The following is a 17,738-nucleotide window of genomic DNA, read 5'->3' as shown; positions in this document are numbered from 1 at the left end:
ATCTGAAAGGAAAATCGTAAGACTTGAACTAAAACTACAACTGTGAGCAGCCCAAGGCATTGTCTGTCCATGGACAGCAGGGGAGAGCTGGGTTCTTCCTGGAGCTTCTGGCTGTTTCTAGGAGCTCTGGGGCAGATGGACTGTAGGAGAAGCTGTGGGCAACCTCGCAAGAACCCACCGAGTTACCCACACCCTTTGCGTTAAACACTGAATACTGGCACCTATTAAGACTCCGTACCATTTTTCTATTGCTGCCGTAACAAATTACCACAAACTTAGTGGCTTCAAACAACACAAATTTATTATTCTACAGTTCTGGAGGTCAGAGGTCTAAAATGGTTTTCACTGGACTAAAATTCAACTGTCAGCCGAGCTGTGTTGCTCCTGGAAGCTCTAGGAGAGAATCCTTCCCTTGCCTTTTCTAGCTTCTGGAACCACCTGCATTCGCTGGCTGATAGCCCTGTCTGCTACATTTGAAATTCGATTAATAGCATAGCATCTTCCAGCCTCTGACTCTCACCCTCCTGCCTCATTCTTACGAGGACCCTTGTGGGAGTCTTCCCATCTCAAGATCCTTACCTTAATCACATTTGCAAAGTCACTTTTGCCTTGGAGGTAACATATTCACAGAGTCTGGGGATTAGGACGTGGACATCTTTAGGGGGGCATTATTCTGCCTATCAGCAGGATGCTGCCTTCAGCAGGATGAGCTTGGTTTGGGGGCACCAGCCTGGAACTCGGCCTCCTGCCTCGCTACCGACTCTGTTCAAAATAGAACTCAGTGCAGGCCAATGGCTCACTTTCCTTGGCAAGTCGTACTGGTTGCTGGGGCTCAGCTGGGCCACAGAGGAACCAGCCAGGCCAGGCAGCAGCCTCAAGCCTGAAGGCTGAGCCCAGGCTTCTCTGGAAGAAGGTGAAGCGTGTGGCCTGTTCACCACCCTTGTACAGGTCCTCGATGTTCACATCCTGTGGGAGCAAGGTGGTCGCCGTGGGATGAAGCTACTGCTAAAGATGTCAGCCCCAGAGGCCTCCAGGGGGTGGTCAATAAGGGACTTTACGGAGAGGTTCTATACCCGGGGAACTGCCTTCTGCGGGTTCTGGAGGGCAGGGGTCTTGGTGCTAGGTGCAGAGGGAAGGAGAGGAATGTGTGGACCTGGCCAGGAATCCACAGATGGGTGCAGAGATGCCAGAGTATCCTGGAAGCCATGTCTGCAGAGTCCCCTAGAACAGGGTGTGGTTTCTCACCTCCAGCTGCAGGGAAGGCCCCTCTTCTGTCTCCACACAGGCCAGGCAGCGACTGCCTCCCTGGAGTCCCAGGAAGATGGGGACTTTGGTGCGGTCCAGGCCTCTGTTGGGAAGTATGCAGATCTTCTCTGGGAGGGAAGAGAGACGAGAGCCAGGAGATGAGAGGGATTCAGATTGCAAGCTCTCAGTGAGCTAAGCCCAGGCAGGAAGGAACCGGGTCAGGCCTGGCCCCTGCATGTGGGCTGCTAGGCGAGCCAGGACCCCTGCGGCAGCCACGACACCCTCCGAAAGAGAGGTCCTCAGCTGTTCCCTGCGTCTTTTCACTGTTACCAGAGGCAGGAGGGAAGGGGAAAGCCTGTGGAAGGTGGAGCATGAGTGTTCCGAGGGGGTGAAGCCCAGACGCTCACCTGCACAGCAGTCGTCCGCACTGGGATCTCCTACCAGGAGCTGGTCACCTCTTAAGTATAGAGCCTTCTGATCTGCATCCTTAATTCTGGAACAGGATGGCAGTGCTGATGGCCTGCTCCCTTCAGGCACCACCAAAGCCCAAAGTCCTTGCCCCTCCACACTCTGAAAGTACCACACTGAGCATTTAGGGGTTCTTCTCTCTTCCACACATGAGAAGTGGGTGTACAACTCCACCCAAGAACAGGTGAAACCAGGTCAGCCTTAAGGCCAGGGAAGGTCTTCTGGGGCTCACGATTCTCAGAGGCTCCCTTTACCAGGCTTGGGCTCTCTTGGGGCCCTGGGGGCACTGAGGAAAGCCAGTACTTTCTCACTGAGGGGTAGACAGAGTTTTCCCGATTATGCCGGCCCTTTTGCATGCCCGTCCTGAGAAATCTCCTAATGAGGCTCAGATATCTCTGGGATGTAGTAAGCCTTATCCCAGATTTTCTGAGCCTGCCCCAATTTTACATAAATGTTTATTCTGTTCAGTGAAGGGATTCATTGAGTATATAATAAAGTGTGGCTTGCTTTTCCAATATCTTAAGGGCTTTCTTATAGAACAAAATCCAGGAATCGGGAAAAAAAATCCAACGTGACAGAAGGTGAGCCAACATGCCCCCCCCGTTCCACGCGAGGTATGCCCTGGGGTGGGCCCACATTCTAGGTGCCAGACTTAGGAGGTCAGCAAAGAGCTCGAACAGGGTGTGATTACAGGCATTTGGGGTTGGCAGAGTTTCCATTGATGGGCCTGGGAGGGTAAATACGTGCTGGGGAGCAGGGAGGAAACCACCATGAGTGTGTGCAACATCAAAGTCACACAGGTTATTAGCCTGGTCGCTTGGCTGGTTTCAAAACGTCTGTCAGCCACTCTCAGGACCCGGGGAGCCCTCCCTACCTCCTCTGGGCCAATGCCATCGCCTCCAGGAGATTTTTCTCTCTCAATAACAGCTAATTATAATACCCTTAGCTAATGACTGTATGTGTTTAAAGTAGGTTCACTTGTCCAATAAAAATAAAGATCTCAAAAGAGCCTAGGCTTGCCAACCAGCATTCTGTCTCCAACCTGGATGACCAGGACTTGTCTGTAACTCATCTGCAAGCCACATTCTATTTGGAGACCAGAACCCAAGTTAGATACCCCAAAGTGCTGATATCTGTTTTGTCACTTGGGTGCTTTACACACAGGTGTTTTGCCTTCCCAGCCACGTGGCAACTTCCTAGATGTCCTGACAGGCCCCCTCACGTCCAGGACAGGGCAGACCCATGCAGGAGCTGCAGCAATGCAACCCGGAAGTCAGTTCTGCTTTTGGCTCGTTCCTCAAAGGACTGGAGGTAGTTTCCAATGAGAAATCACAGGCAATAAAGTGTAAGCTATAAGTAAAGTCTCAGCTGTCAAATGAGGTAACAGTGAGAGTTGGCAGTGCATGCTGGGAGCAAAGGCCACAGAGACCGACATGTGAAGATGCTGTCTCTGAGATTCAAAATTGTCCCTGAGCTTCTGGAGAGAGGAGGTTGGAGTGGCACAGAGAGTGTGGGTCCCGGCTCTGTGATACATGAGGTCATTGATCTAGCCTCTTTGAGCTTTGGTTTCCAAATCTGACCGGACTTAGGAGCGTTCCCCTTGTAGGTTACTCAGGATGGAGGCAAGGCATCTTGGATGCTCAGGGAAGAGGTCTATTGTTAGCATGCTTATGATTAAACTTAATTAGGGGGCACTTGAGAGTTCTCAGGTGAGAAGGAGCCGCATCCCCCCCACCCCCGGGCCTTCCTGCCCTCTTCCCACGTCATCTCCAGACTTCCAGTTGGAAAGGATGGACTCCCAGGAGACTTACGTGTAGTATCTTGCCATGGGCAGGGAGCACATTCCTGCAATCCTGGGTGACTGGTCCTTGCTGAGGGGGAAGAAAAGACAGGCTGTCAGAAAAGGAGGGTATTATAAGAGTGGGACTGGGGGGACAGACCCCCTCAGGGACCCCGAATCACTGAATCACAAAGCAGAAAGATCTCACTAAGCTGCTTATCTATAATTGGCCTGATGGAATCCACCAAGGTCTCCCCAGCCCAGCAAGCCCCAGGCATCTCTGCTTCGCCCTGCTTTGGGGTCATCTGCCAGGGGTGTGAGCCAGTGACATGTGAGTGGTGCTAGCTTGGGGGAACTGAAGAACAGGTTCCCCGAAGAGTCTGGCCAGGACTACTTCCTGGGGCTGAGACTAGGGTGGGGTGTGCTCCAGCCTCACAGTTTGAGGATGAGCTGAGCTCAAATCCTGTCTCACTGCCCAGCCTAGCCGTAGAGTCACCGCACCTCTCCCGGAGCTGCGGGAATAGCAGCGCTCCCAGGAGCCATCTCCAGCCCGCTGCTGGAGGGTGCAGGGTGTCCCTGCAGAGTTAGAAAGCCTCATTCAAGGAACTAGAATGTTTTCCCAAGATTGTGAAAGAGAGACCATCCAAACTCCCCCATGATGTTCCAGATGGAAAATAGGACAGGCCCTGAGATATAGAGACTTGTGTTCTTGAGGATGAGTGATCTGAACTGAAGCCAGTGTCCCCTTATTAATCCCACACCACAGTTTCACAACAGCTCTGCTCCTTCCGGTTGGATTATCCTGCCCTAGAGCTTGACCCTAAAATGGCCACCTTTAGAAAGACCATTCCAGAACCTAGCATGGAAAAAAACCCAGAGCCATTCAGGGCACGAGGGTGGTAGCCATTAGAAAATAGCCTGGAAAAGTAAATGCAAGGGTAGCTGGGGCTGGGGTGCACCCAGTAGATCTGATTCTCACAGGGTAAGAAAACAAAATAGAAGAAGAAAGAGAAGATAGCAGAAAATAAGAGGGGACAGGGGAAAAGGGGCAGGCAGAAAGGAGCAGGGCTCAGAGAGAGAGAGAGAGAGAGAGAGAGAGAGAGAGAGAGAGAGAGAATATGACACTGAAGGACATTTGGGGAAGTGGGTGAGGAGGAACAGGTTGATGATGACAGCAGGGCTTCTAGTCATGCCAGCAGCTCCGAGCTCCAGGACCCAGTGTTAGTACTGGATTTGCCATGCGGTCACCTTGGACAAGTCATTTCCCACCTCCTAGGCTTGGCAGCGGGCATTTAAGCGTTGGTAAGAATAACGAATAACAGGGCATCTCTAGGATTCTGGATGGATATTGGTGACGTGAATCAAAGTCTTAAACTATTCTACATACTCTGTAATTTCATTTGTTGCCCTTTCTCTAAGGGAAAGTAATGGATTGCCCAAATGTTTAATTATGTTCACTACATCATTTCGGACAATAGCAAGAAGTTGGATATAAGCTAAACGTCCAATAACATGTCATTGGTTTAAAAATTATGGCAGGGCGCCTGGGTGACTCAGTCGGTTAAACACCTGATTTCGGCTCAGGTCATGATCTCACAGTTCGTGAGTTTGGGCCCTGCCTCAGCCTCTGTGCTGATGGCTCAGAACCTGGAGCTACTTCAGATGCTGTCTTCCTCTCTCTCTCTGCCCCTCCCCCACTTGCACTCTGTGTCTCTCTCTCTCTCAAAAATAAATAAACATTAAAAATTTTTTAATTAAAAAATAAAAATGATGGCAAGTTAAGTAAATAAGAAACATGTACATTAAACAGGCACACTAAAGATGATATTGTGGAAGAACATTTTATGACACGAAATGTTCAAAATACGTTAAGTGGAAAATTCAGGTTATGAAGAATGTGTACATTACTATTCCATCTAAAGCCACACACACGGAAAGACACACAGGAACAAAGACCATGTTGTTCTCTTTGGCTGACAGGGTTATGAGTGATATTTTCTTCAGCTCTCTTAACATTCTCCCCATATGAACATGATTCTCCTTTGTAGTGTAAAGTAAGTTTTAATTGTTTTCAATAATTAAAATCACTAAAGTCATTGGCTCCCAAGCACACCTGCCCACCAGTCACCTGGGGGACTCTGGATAAGTACTATTCCCTGTGCTGAAGGTTCTGATTCGCCAGGGCTTGAAGTGACTCCATGATCAGCCAGGCTTGGGAACTGGTATACCATCTCGGTTTTTCTCCCTCTCCAATGAACATGTAAATCATCTGACGATTCTGGTTCCCTAGATCTGGGGTAGAAACTGAGACCATGCATTTCAAACATGCAACCAAGTGAGATTAACACCGCTCGTCCCTGGCCACACTTTTGAGTAGCAGAGGGCTAGACAGATGATCCCCCAGCCCCGATACGCCATTAGCAGCGTGGCCTCAATGCAAGCACACTTGGTGCTGTGCTCTCTCTCATCCAAACTACTGGGGCTTCTTTGGTTGTAGCAGCAAAAATATGGGCAGCCTAGTAGCTATGCCAAGGCCTGGCCAGGGCCGATCAAATGGAGGGCTCCATGTGAGGATGATGACTCCCACTCTTGGTCAGTGTCGGTGCAAGAGACGGGCAGAAATTCAGGGCTTATCCAGTCCAGCCGGATCCCCTGGGGTCCCAGAAGCCTCCTGTCCCAACCCCAAATTCCAGTGTTTCCCCCAAAGACTCTCCTATCAGACACCCCCTGCCTGGGTCTGGCTAGACTGTGATGAAGTAAACAGGAGTGAGAAGCTGGCTTCTAGCCCATCAGAGAGCGTGGGGTCCTGATGCTGAGTCTGTCATGGTCCCTCCCAATGCACCACACACTCCATTCCCTAAGATTTCCCTTCCCTGTTGTCCCCAAGTGACCTTTCACCGGACTTTGGCCTATAGTCCTCCCTGGACACCATCTCTGGCTGTCTCAGATTTCATCAATCCACCCGTCCGGAGTCAAAAACCACTACCAAGTAGCATTAGGCATTTCTCTATCACACCCTCTTCTCATTCTCCTACACATGTTCTGTGTGAACGATGTTCTCTCCAAGACCACTATTAACCCCTGTGGAGCCAAATCAAGACTCTTTTGATTCCTCTAATATTTGGCTACTGCCTCCTTGGAACTCTTGACATTGATTGACTCCCTTTGCACTCCATTTTCCCATTCTCAGGTCCATGTAGATTCTCTCTTCCATTTGGGGGCATCCCTCAGGCTGGAAGTCACAGATCTAAGTCTTAAGCACTTCTATCACATGCCCCACAGAGTTGCAATTCATACACTTCCACAGCTGCACTGATCATCTTGGTCTGATGCCTCCCAAGCCCAGACTGAACAGCCTACTGTATCTCCAGCAGACTATAGGACACCCCCCTTTGGACATCCTGCCATCACACCCAACAAATAGACCTGAAGCCAAATCTATCTTCTCCTCCTCCCAGCCCATTCATCTCCCCACTTTTCCTTACTCTGTATCTGATTTACCAATAAGTTCTGACAAATTATTCTTTAAAATGTAACTTTGTCAAAAAAAAAAATAAAAATAAAAAAAGTAATAATAAAATGTAACTTTGTCTTCTTCATAGCCATTAGACCTGTGCCTGTATTCCTGGTTTTTCTCCCTTCAATCCAGCCCAACCTATGTGAGGTACCTGGACCTACATTCTAAGTACTGCTTTCACAATATCCTGCTCAGCCCTGGAGTCTACAATGGCTGCCCATTTCATCACCATCTGGCCCTGATTCACTTGTATGAGTGTATCTCACTTCTCTGTGGACACTAAGCCACCCCTCCAGGCACATGACCTCTTCCTTATCTTCCCAGAGGGCATGCTCAAAGTTGTCTTTGGTTTCCCTGCCTCAAAAGCTATCCCTCCTCCTTGCCATCCATTCAGATCTTTTGGCATTAGAGCCACTGGACATGGTATCATTTATCTATAGGATGAGTCTCTAGCTCTGCTAAATTAATTATCAGGTCAGAGTAACAGCTCAGGCATACAAGGTTGTGACACTTAACCTCCAATTCTCAGTGTCAGCATCTATAAAATTAGAGTCTGTGGTTATTAAAGATTCTTTCCAGATCAAACTACCTGTGATCCCATGACTCAAAGTTTAATGAATCTTTCCTTTACTATTGCAACTCTACTCTGAACTCCTATTAAATCTCACCGTATTGTGTATTGTTCTATATATAGACATTCATTTCCATAAAAGTTAACGATATCTTGATCCATGAAATGTGGCTTGTAGCTCCCTCCAACCACCCTGACACACATGTATGCTTATAAGCAGGACATAGAAACACACACAGAAGATTTCAACGGCAAGGTTGGGTTCTGGACCTAGCTCTGCTACCAATTCATATTGCCACCCTTTGGGGCAAAAGTCCCTTTTTGTCCCTGGGCCTCCAACTTGTTATCATTAGGATGAGAGGCTAGGTAAGGCCAGTATTGCTCAAAACTAAATTTCACAATGAAATTTTACACAGAAACCTGATGAAAGTAAAATGGATAAAGGGGACCTTCTTTTGCTGAGTCAGAGAATGATGGCGACTCCAGAACCCTGCTAACACTGTCCTTGACCATGGAAGCAGGCACCAGGACATACCCAAAGAACTCCAAGCCTTACCACATACTGTGGAATACCACCGGCTTAGCTGATTTCTTCTGAAATTACTTTCTAAAATCTATGGTTCTAAATATTTAAACATCTTGACTTGGCTTAAACTATACCTTCTCTCAAATTTTTTCTATGTGCTTTCAGGCTTATTCAGCATCCTACTACATTCCGTGGAGGAGATACCTTGTTATCTAGAGAACTTGTCAGGAGGAGTTAAGGGAGGGGGCATATCAGAGATATTAACAGAAAGGAGAAGGAAAGTGAGAAAGAGAGATAGAATACTGCCTATCAACCACTGACCTTCAATCCTGGGTGCCTGAAAGGTCCGAATGATTTCTCCCGGGCATTTGCCCTGAGTTTATACTGTCGGGTCAGGGTGGGTCAAGCCTGCAGCAACCTTTATAATTGGTTCCAGGATGGGGAAGAAGAGCCTAGGGATTTCACAATGTCTTTAGCACAGTATGGATAATAAGAAGGTGGGGGCATTAATGAGTGTTTGTTGAAGGGGGAGAGAGTCACCCACAAAGCCCTGGCAGAAGCCAGGCACTGGGCCCCTGCTCATAGCTACTGTCATTGACACTGTTATTGGTGCTTTCAGTCGCCATATAAACAGACTTGGGGTCAGATGTCTTCATGTCACCTTCCCTTTGGTGCCCCATGGGGCTCCGTCCTAGACTTAGAGGGATAGAAAAGGCAAGAGTGAATGGGTCTGAGGGGCCCAAAGACAGAGTGACCTCTAGTGTTTTAAGCCAGGCTGTGGCCAGTGAGGCAACAGAGCAGAGAAGGGACTGATGGCATTGCAAAGATGGCCCTGTTTGGAAAGAGGGGAGGGAAGTCTCTGCTTTTCAACAGGTCCTATTAGCTAGTATTAGGCTGATGAGACAGAGCATCTGAGGAAACCTACCTATAGAGGACATTGACCTTAGACCCATCCTGGGACTGGGCAGCCACCATGTGCCCTGGACTACTAGGACACATGGCACAGTGGGAACAGGGCAGGGGTAAAGAATACTCAAGCATCTAATTGATATTACTTAACTCAGTCCGTCTATCCACCCATTTGTCCATCCAACCATCCACCCAGCCATCCATTCATCTACTCACAAGGGGTAGAGAAGCTTGGCATAGCATTCTCTGGAGACCATATGCCTTACTGTAATACTCACTATTATGTCATTTGCACAGTTCCACAAAGGGCTTGGTAAGGAGGTAGGAGAGGCCAACCCACATGCAGATGTCTGAAGAGGGAGAGACAAGAAAAGATGGGCAGAGAAGGGACCCAATTTGTGTTTCCTAAGGCTGACAGTCATTCTTCACCCCTCTCCCAGTCTCTTCTCTCTCCGTGGAAAGGCCCAAAGCATGGGGTATTATGCCAGGCAATCAATGAGCATTTACTGAGCATTTACACTGCTGTGTGACAAAGATGTGCAATACATAGTCCCTGTTGTTAGGCAGCTTCACAGTCTAGCTGGGGAGCTAAGTCATAAACACTTAAAAAGATCATTAAGGAGACCAGACTCTCTAATCTGCAGAACAAGGGCATACTGGAAACAAACAATAGATGCAGAGAATCTCCTCGAGTAAAAAAATTCCTAGAATTCTTTTTATGACTTAGACATGGCATATAGGTTCCCTCTAAATGGAGAGACCTATGCTATGGCATCCCTGAGACATAGTTAATCAGGCTTTGCTTCGACACCTCCACAACCTCTTAAAGAAACCCTAACAATATGTGTGATCTTTGCAGTTAAAATTTTGGGGTCACACATAATTTCTATCAATCGGTCCTGCTTGTACCTCCTGGAATTACACAGGACAAGTTTATTTTTCTAGTAGGCAGAGCTCTGAGTGCTTGAATGGAGCTCTCTGTGTATTTCTTCTCCAGGATAAAGACCCTCAGCTTCCTAGCCTCTGCCCTTGTGACTTGCTCTTGGGACACTCTCTACTATTCAGGACCCACTCAGTCCTCAATGCCTACAACCGACACAAACTCCATGTGATGTGGGCATTACACCTCTGTAAATACAGGTCAAGCAGGGTGCTTATACTGAAATTGAAGTAATCTAAAACCACTGTATCTTTTTCATATAAACAGTCGTGATGCCAGGGTCCCCCAGCCCAAACACTTCTAAGGTAGCATTTTACGTTCCTTCCTTTTCTGTTGACTCACGTCAGCTCATCCTTGCTAACGCCATTTTGAATTCTATCATCCTACAGATGATGAAGCAATCACTGCAGGCTGGAGAAAGCTTCCAGAGTGAGGCAGAATTTCGGCTGCTTCTTGAAGGGTGGGCCCATTTAGATGGGTGGAGAAGAGAGAAGAAATATTCCAGGGTGGAGGAATAGTTTCCACTGTCTGTACTCACGGGTTTCCAATTTTTTGTCAAACATTATTTGAGGTGCTTGGAAACAAACTGATACAGCCTTGACCTTGAGGTCACTTCGGGGGCCACAGACCGCAAATCAATTCTTACAACGAGGGGAAGTTAACATAGCAATGTGGCACAGTCAGAGCAGATGACCAGACGCCTCAATTCAGCAAAGGCTTCTCGGAGGAGGAGACAAGGTGAGAGTATGGCTGGGTCTGTGAGCAAAGACAGAGGGTGAACTAGGTCTGCAGAAGCAAGCCTGGTGCCCAGAGCCCGTGTTCTCGGCACTCCTGAGAGGCCTCTGGAGGCACTTGTGCTGCCTGCTACCCGAGACCTTCAGCTACATCAGGGTCTCAGCCGCTCCACGGAGACAGAGGCTTCCAGCCTGGCCACCTCCTTACTAGTGCCTCAGCAGAATCTGAACCCGCCAGGCTGGTCTGACTGGTGAGGTGCAGGCAGAATCCCTGGGGCTCAGATTTGAGCCTCTCCTCTGGCTTCTGTTTTCATCTCCCAGAGTTTAGGTAGGGACGCTGGAGTCACAGTCCCTGGCATGTAGAAGTAGAGGTGTGAAGATAATCAAGGAGGAGCTAAACCTTGCAGGAACAGAGACTCTTCAGCATATTTAGCATGATCAGTTTTTACGTAGAATGTTGGGGAAATTAAAGGGCCGATGTTGGTTTTGAGGAGGAAAATGAAAATACTGGAGAAAATTACAATCATAATAAAAGAAATGTGTTTATTTCTCTTTCCTGTGTATTAGTTATCTATTGCTGTGTAACCAGTGACCCTGAAACTTAGCAACTGAAAGCAACAAACACATATTTTCTCGCACAGTTTCTGGGGTTTGAGAATCTAGACCAGCTCAGCCAGGTGGTTCTGCTTCAGAGTCTCTCCTGAGGTGGCAGTCAAGCTGTCCCCAGGGTCGCCTCATCTGAAGGCCTGACTGGGGCTGGGGGAGCTGCTTCCAAATGCACTCATGTGGCAGTTGGTAAGAGGCTTCATTTCTCAACACATGGGTTTCTCTACAGAGCTGCTTATGCCATGGCAGCTAACTTCCCCCCAGAGCAAGTGAACAAAGAAACAGAGAGAGAAAACGAGATAAAATCTACAGAGTCTTTTGTAACCAAATCTCAGAAATGGCATAGTATTATTTCTGCCATGTTCTGTTGGTCACAGAGACAACGTGGGTACAATGTGGGAGGGGACACACACAGTGTGAGATGGGGTCATCGGCAGCTGTGTTAATTCATAGGGCTGCCACAACCAATCCCCACAAAGTTGGTGGTTTAAAGCAACAAAAATTTGTTCTCTCACACTTCAGGAGACTAGAGAGCCATACTCCTTCTGAAGGGTTTGGAAAGAATTCTTCTTTGCCTCTTCCTCACTTCTGGTGATTGCCTCAGTCATGGCATTTCTTGCCTTACTGCTGCATGAGGGCAATCTCAGCCTCCATCTTCACATGGCCTTCTTCCTGGGTCTCCTCTGGGTCTCTGTTTGTCCTTTCCTCTTCTTGCAAGGATACCAGCCGTGTTGGATTTAGAGCCTGCCGCCCCCCTCCCCCAATACAACATGACCTCTTGACTAATTGCATCTGCAAAGAACCCATCTCCAAATAAGGTCATGGTCTAAGGTTCCCAGAAGGACACGGATCCGGGGGGAACACTATTCAACCAGCACAGGTCCCTTTGGAGGCTGAAACCCACACCTTGAAATCTCAGGGAGTTGTGACCACTCCAGGTCCAGGATGGTTCTTTCTGTAAATTCCTTCTCCAGGAGATTCCAACCACACTAACTAACTAATCATATTTTTCTTGGCAGCTCTGCTGAGGTCTGTTTTCTCGTTCTCACTACTGATGCTCAGAGCAGCAGGTCTGAATTCAACATGAATTTTACTCAAGGAAGTGGATGCGGAGGACCATCAGAAATACTGTCTGCTCTGTTTTCCTCAAGGTTAACTTACTTATTACACAAGGAATCCATCTTCATTGTAGAACAATTAGAAAATGCAAATAAATAAAAGAACAAAAAGAAAAACCACCTGTGATACCACCACTCCAACGTTGCTAAAATCGAAGGAAACTCTTACAGACTTTTTTCTATGCAGAAATATATAGATAGGCATTTTTTTTAATTAAAATGAAATTATAGGATATGCGACTTTGTAATTTGCTCTCCTTACTTAATACGTCATGAGAATCTTTCCATGTGAGTGGACACCAGCATCTTGGATTTTAATGGTATCTCGGGTCTCAGAATGTATGACATGCCTGCCTGGCCATTCTTCAGTCTTCTGAGCTGGAGCCACTTCCTCACACACCACCACCCTCTCCTGCCACGGCTAGAGCACAAGGATAGGATGGAAAAAATAGCATACAATGGCAGCTGAGTTAAAGGGAAGAGGGAAGGGGCTGGGCCTTGTGCCCCTAACTCTATGACCTCCCTCTCCTGCACAGTGGTGCACGAAAGGACCTCATGTGGGCAGCTAGTGGCCCTAATAGGCTCAACTGGGATGGGCTGCCCTGTGGGCTCAGGGGTACTGGCTGAGTTACCATAAAGCATGAAGGATTTCTACCACTCCCTGCACCCTGACCCGTAAGGAACCTTTTTATGTGACTCCCAGTTCATCTCATATGGTTTTTGCAAGGTGCCACGAGAGCAGCAGCACCCAACAGGGAAAGAAACTGTGGCCTAAGCCCCGAATCGCAGAAGAATTTACCCAAACTGGGAACCAAAAGGGAGAGTGGCCAAATGCCCAGCCAGAGGTGGGGTCCCTGAGAGCAGAGGGGGTGGCTGCCATCAGTGTCCTCTTCCACCTTCACCCCTGCCTGAGCTGGCTCTGCCCAGGGAGTTCTGGGGGCACATTGCCCTAGTCACACTGCTGGAAGTAGAAGTCCGTGATGGGGCTGTCCCAGCTGGCATCCTCTGAGAGTTGGGTGAGTCTGAGAGGCTGGTCTGCTTCCGGCACAGTGCAGAGGAACCAGCCTGGGTAGGCAGCTGACTCAAAGCTGGAGGTGAGCCCTGTGTCTCGCCGGTAGAAAGTGAAGCTCTTGGATTCCTTGGCACCGAGGTAGAGCTCCATGATATTTACTGGCTGTGAGCAGAAGGGCATGGCAGGTGAGGGGAAAGGAGTGGGGGAGGCAGGAGAGCTGGGCCGGGAGCACGGAGAGGCAGGGCTGCAATCAACAGAACCCCACAAGGGAGAGGAGCTTGGGCCCCAGGACACCCAGCTCAGTGGCTTCAGCATCTGCTGGCTTTGTGAGATCAGAGAGCAAAGATGTCCCAACAGGACTCACCTCTAGTTTCAGAGTCGGTTCCTGCCCCGTCCCACATGACAGGCACTGGCTCCCTCCCTGGACACCCAGGATGACTGGAGAGAGCTTGGCATCCAGAGACCGATTGGGGACAACACTAATCTCCTCGCCTAGAGAAAGGAAGTCAGATGCAGAGGCCTTGACTGCCCTTCCCTCCCTCTCCCTGCATCATGGACTTTGGAGAGCAGGACGTGTGTGGGACCTCCTGTCCCCAGACTGAGAAGAAGGGAAGCCTGTTAGCAGCTGTCACCTAGGGAAGGGTGGTCTCCCGTCAGTTGGCCCAGTGACATCAAGGGACATAAGCACATTGTACCACCTTCCACCCCATGCCCACCCCCTGGTCCAGGCTCAAATTTTCAAGTCTTCTCTAGTCCCCAGGAAGATTTGACCACTTCCTTTAACGCCGCTTGACCCTCTGGCCTCTTTTTGGAAACTCAATTGGATAAGCCTCTCATCAGGGTTATTTGGACTGTTCTACCACCTGTGAGATTCCTGAGACCAGAAGAGGGTCTCATTCTTCTCTGTACCATCCCCCACCACTCATACAAACACATGCACACATGCACTCACATATACATACATGCAAGCATGCACACGTGCACGCACACGCACACAGCCTATACAAGTGTCCCAAGTGGCCAGGTATGTGCTGTTCTAGAGAGAAGACCTGCCACAGTGTACGGGGCAGAAGGAGTAAGCCCACCAGCCACCTGGGTCCCACCACTCTGAGTGACCAGGAATCCCCAAAGAGCAGAGGGGACCCAGGGTAAAGGGGCAGAAAACCACTCCCACGTGGGAATAAAGGCCTAGAGAGCCTGTTTTAGATCTCTCCTCAGCACTGGATCCCAGGAAAAGAAATGTTTGGTCTAAGTCCACCTCTGAGGGAAGGACAAAGCATTCATCTTGGAAATATTGCCCATCTCTGCATAGAGGCCTCAGGTGGCGTTGGGGCATGTGTCCTCACTTTGCTGGAAGATACTGTAGTTTATTTGTCCTTGTTCAGTGTCTGCTTTTATGATGCCCCATCCACTGTGTCAGGCCTGGGGTCTGTAGGTCTGTGCCAGTTTGCATGGCTGTTCCAAGCCCTCTTCAGGCCCCGTCCCCTCAGAGTGTCTAGGGAAGTGGTGTCGTGTTTTGCCACCAACCTTGGATGATGTTCCCTGCATGCAGCCTTCCAGCTAGAAGCTGGTTATCATGCAGATAAAGCACCTTCAATTCTGCATCCTTCATCCTGAAACATCAGGACAGGAGGACACTTAGTTAGGGGAGGAGGGGGTGCTCCGGCTTGCTGGGCTCTACAGAGCCCCACTGTCTCCCTCTCCTCCCGCTGTGCCAGGAGCAACAGCCCAACCTTCTTCCCAGCCCTGCTGGGCTCATACCCTACCAATGGGACAACAACAGGACTCCAACAACAATGGGACTGCACCTGAGTCTTGGATTTGCTCCTTCACCCCATTCAATCTTTGCTACACCAACCAATCTCCTCCATGGGTGATGTTGGAAAAGAAACTGGACTGTGAGTCAGAGTCCCGGGTGCTTGTCTGGCTCGCCACCATTACTTCCAGATCACAACAGACAAGTCACTTGACCACTCTGGGCCTGAGGCTCCCCACTGCTAAATGAAGACAATGGGTTAGATAACGCCCAGGCCTTTCCCAGATGAAAATCTGATTCTTCAGTCATTATTGAAGACATCAAGGCACATTTACTTCCACTTATTAATTGTGGGATATCTTTAAATTTGAAATGAAAGAATTTCATTTTTGAAATGAAAGAATTTATTTTTCATCTCTGATCTCAGTTGATTTTCCAACATCCTATGAGGTGAAAAGATACATCCCAAAGTGGGTTTCCTCAGATACTATGTGGAAACAAGCATGCTGCGTGCAAACTGGTTCAATGGTAGCTAAACATAAACAAATCTGTACTTCAGAGTTGCTAACATGCGGAATTATGCCATGGTTCTCTTATACGGAGACGCAGAAAGCAATATTTCCCAGATTTCTTGATCACGGGGCACCACTGTATCAAGCAGCTCATAAGATTGGGGTTCCACTGAACACACCTTGCGAAAAGCTATAGTAGACTCTCGGTTCAGAGAGAGCAGGGACCGTTTTTGCTCATTAGTGCAAAGTCCAGAACACGGCAGACTGCCTGGCTCAGTACATGCCAGGAGACAGACTGACTAGTTTTGCCCCAAAGGGCAGCAAGGATGTAGCAGAGCAGAGTCGCTGGATGGACATTAATATTCACCCCAGTGGGCGGTAACAGCTCCAAGCTGGGTCTCCCGACTTCCATCCTCATTATGGACACATGAAGCTGCAGCTCGACATAGAATGATTCACTTGCTCCCCTTCTCATCAGGGAACCCCCATGAGGTGGCCAGTCTCAGCCTGATGAAGGCTGGAAAAACTTTCTGTAGGACAGTGAGGGGCTGTTCATAACTGCCCAGCTGCCCACCCACCTGCACTCTGAGCAGCCACAGCCCCTCCCTACGCAGAAAGGATGGACAACAGGTCTACCTGGAGCTTAACTTCTCCCCAGAGGACACAGCCGAACAGAGGCTCAGATACTCACCGAAAGCACAGCGCCCCACTCAGGACCATCTTGAGTTTCACAGTGTGTAGACTCTCCTGTTTTGAAATAACACAAAATCTTAGGTGGAAATAGAGGTTGAGCTGGCAGGGGCCTGGGTAGCAAGCAGCGTTCTGACCCCACCCCCTCAGCATGGGAACATCCCCCCCAGAGCAGGGGATTCCAGGTCTGGGGTCAGGAGAGAGCCTCAGCCCTGCTGGGGAGAATGAAGCCCAGCTCCCCAAAGGACACCTCAGAATGCTCCTTTCTCCTGGCAGAGCCCGCAGTATCTGCCTACTCCTCCAAGGTGCCACAGCCCTTTTAATAATGCACTAGGGAGGAGTCCCTGAAACTGCCACAAGCTGAGGAGGAGCGGGGTTTCCCAGGTATTTCACACCACCCGAAGCCTCCAGAAACACCTGCTGTTCCTTACCTCTCCCAGGGAAGGAAGGTTCTGGAGATAATCTTCTTTTAGCAATTCTGAGGAACTTCCCTGAAGCTTTCCAGCGCTTTCCAGTGCTTTCCAGCACTCAGCTCCTGGACTTCAAGTGCTTCCAGACCCAAAGACTATAGTGCAGATAGCACCCCCAGGCAAGCAGATTTTAGAACAAACCCTCCTTCCTCCCCCTTCCTTCCTTCCTTCCTTCCTTCCTTCCTTCCTTCCTTCCTTCCTTCCTTCCTTCCTTCCTTCCTCCCTTCCTTCCCTCCTCCCTTCCTGACTTTGCCAAGCCTATGGAAAATGCTGGAGGTGGGGTTTTCCTGTGTAGGCAATGTTTAGTCTACATGTTCACTGTAGAAAAACCTGAAAATCCAGATCAGGGAAAAAAAAAAGTGAATACTTGTGTTCTGTGAGTGTGCCACCAGAAAGCCAATGAAAACAGTTTTCCTCTGCATACATACACACGTAACTGTCAACAGTGTTTCACAGAAACCTACACTAGATTCAACTTGCTTTTTGCATATAGCAAATAGCAGAATATCTTTCCATACCAAATATGAATGATGCAACATTGAGTAGCTGAATACATTTCATTATATAGATGCAGCATCATTTATTTATAGCAATGAATTATTATTAGTTTATTATTATTTGCTTGAAAATCATGTTGTGACAAATTTTTTGCATCAACATCTTTGCTCATGCGTTTGATTATTTCCTCAGAAAGTAAAATCTAGCTCATGCCATCTGTGATTGATCTTTCTCCAGTACCTAACTGGCAAAATAAAATGTGATTGGATAACAATTCATGCAGTTTCAACATCTCCATACATTCTCTGTGATGGATCTGAATTAAAGGTAGAGGGCAGTGCATAATAACAATTTAATTATATCTTGAGTGCCATTGATAGCAATTT

The 17,738-nt window shown here is 48.5% G+C and overlaps 2 protein-coding genes across 6 annotated transcripts; both read right to left on the bottom strand.

Annotated features, from left to right (window-relative positions):
• Positions 1 to 279: 279 nt before the first annotated feature.
• Positions 280 to 13,905, bottom strand: IL1F10 (interleukin 1 family member 10). Of its 4 annotated transcripts, none has more exons than XM_058683349.1 (5): positions 13,791 to 13,905; positions 3,525 to 3,584; positions 1,653 to 1,738; positions 1,246 to 1,373; positions 280 to 966 (listed from the first exon to the last, which is right to left on the bottom strand). In XM_058683349.1, the coding sequence occupies exons 2-5, from the start codon at positions 3,554 to 3,556 to the stop codon at positions 754 to 756; spliced, it is 459 nt and encodes a 152-aa protein (XP_058539332.1). In that variant the 5' UTR covers positions 3,557 to 3,584; positions 13,791 to 13,905; the 3' UTR covers positions 280 to 753. The 4 variants fall into 4 exon arrangements, with proteins under 4 accessions (XP_058539332.1, XP_058539333.1, XP_058539334.1 ...); XM_058683350.1 differs by lacking the exon at positions 13,791 to 13,905 and adding an exon at positions 12,677 to 12,804; XM_058683351.1 differs by lacking the exon at positions 13,791 to 13,905 and adding an exon at positions 9,295 to 9,368.
• Positions 11,208 to 16,964, bottom strand: IL36RN (interleukin 36 receptor antagonist). 2 transcript variants are annotated; one of them, XM_058683346.1, is made up of 5 exons: positions 16,816 to 16,964; positions 16,386 to 16,441; positions 14,954 to 15,039; positions 13,791 to 13,918; positions 11,208 to 13,588 (listed from the first exon to the last, which is right to left on the bottom strand). In XM_058683346.1, the coding sequence occupies exons 2-5, from the start codon at positions 16,412 to 16,414 to the stop codon at positions 13,364 to 13,366; spliced, it is 468 nt and encodes a 155-aa protein (XP_058539329.1). In that variant the 5' UTR covers positions 16,415 to 16,441; positions 16,816 to 16,964; the 3' UTR covers positions 11,208 to 13,363. The 2 variants fall into 2 exon arrangements, with proteins under 2 accessions (XP_058539329.1, XP_058539330.1); XM_058683347.1 differs by lacking the exon at positions 16,816 to 16,964 and adding an exon at positions 16,635 to 16,708.
• Between the last annotated feature and the right edge of the window lie 774 nt (positions 16,965 to 17,738).

The sequence above is a fragment of the Neofelis nebulosa genome, chromosome 9 (genome assembly GCF_028018385.1).
Source record: "Neofelis nebulosa isolate mNeoNeb1 chromosome 9, mNeoNeb1.pri, whole genome shotgun sequence".
Lineage (NCBI taxonomy): Eukaryota > Metazoa > Chordata > Mammalia > Carnivora > Felidae > Neofelis > Neofelis nebulosa.
The sequence above is the reverse complement of the archived record's forward strand: the minus strand, read 5'-3'. Positions and strand labels throughout refer to the sequence as shown.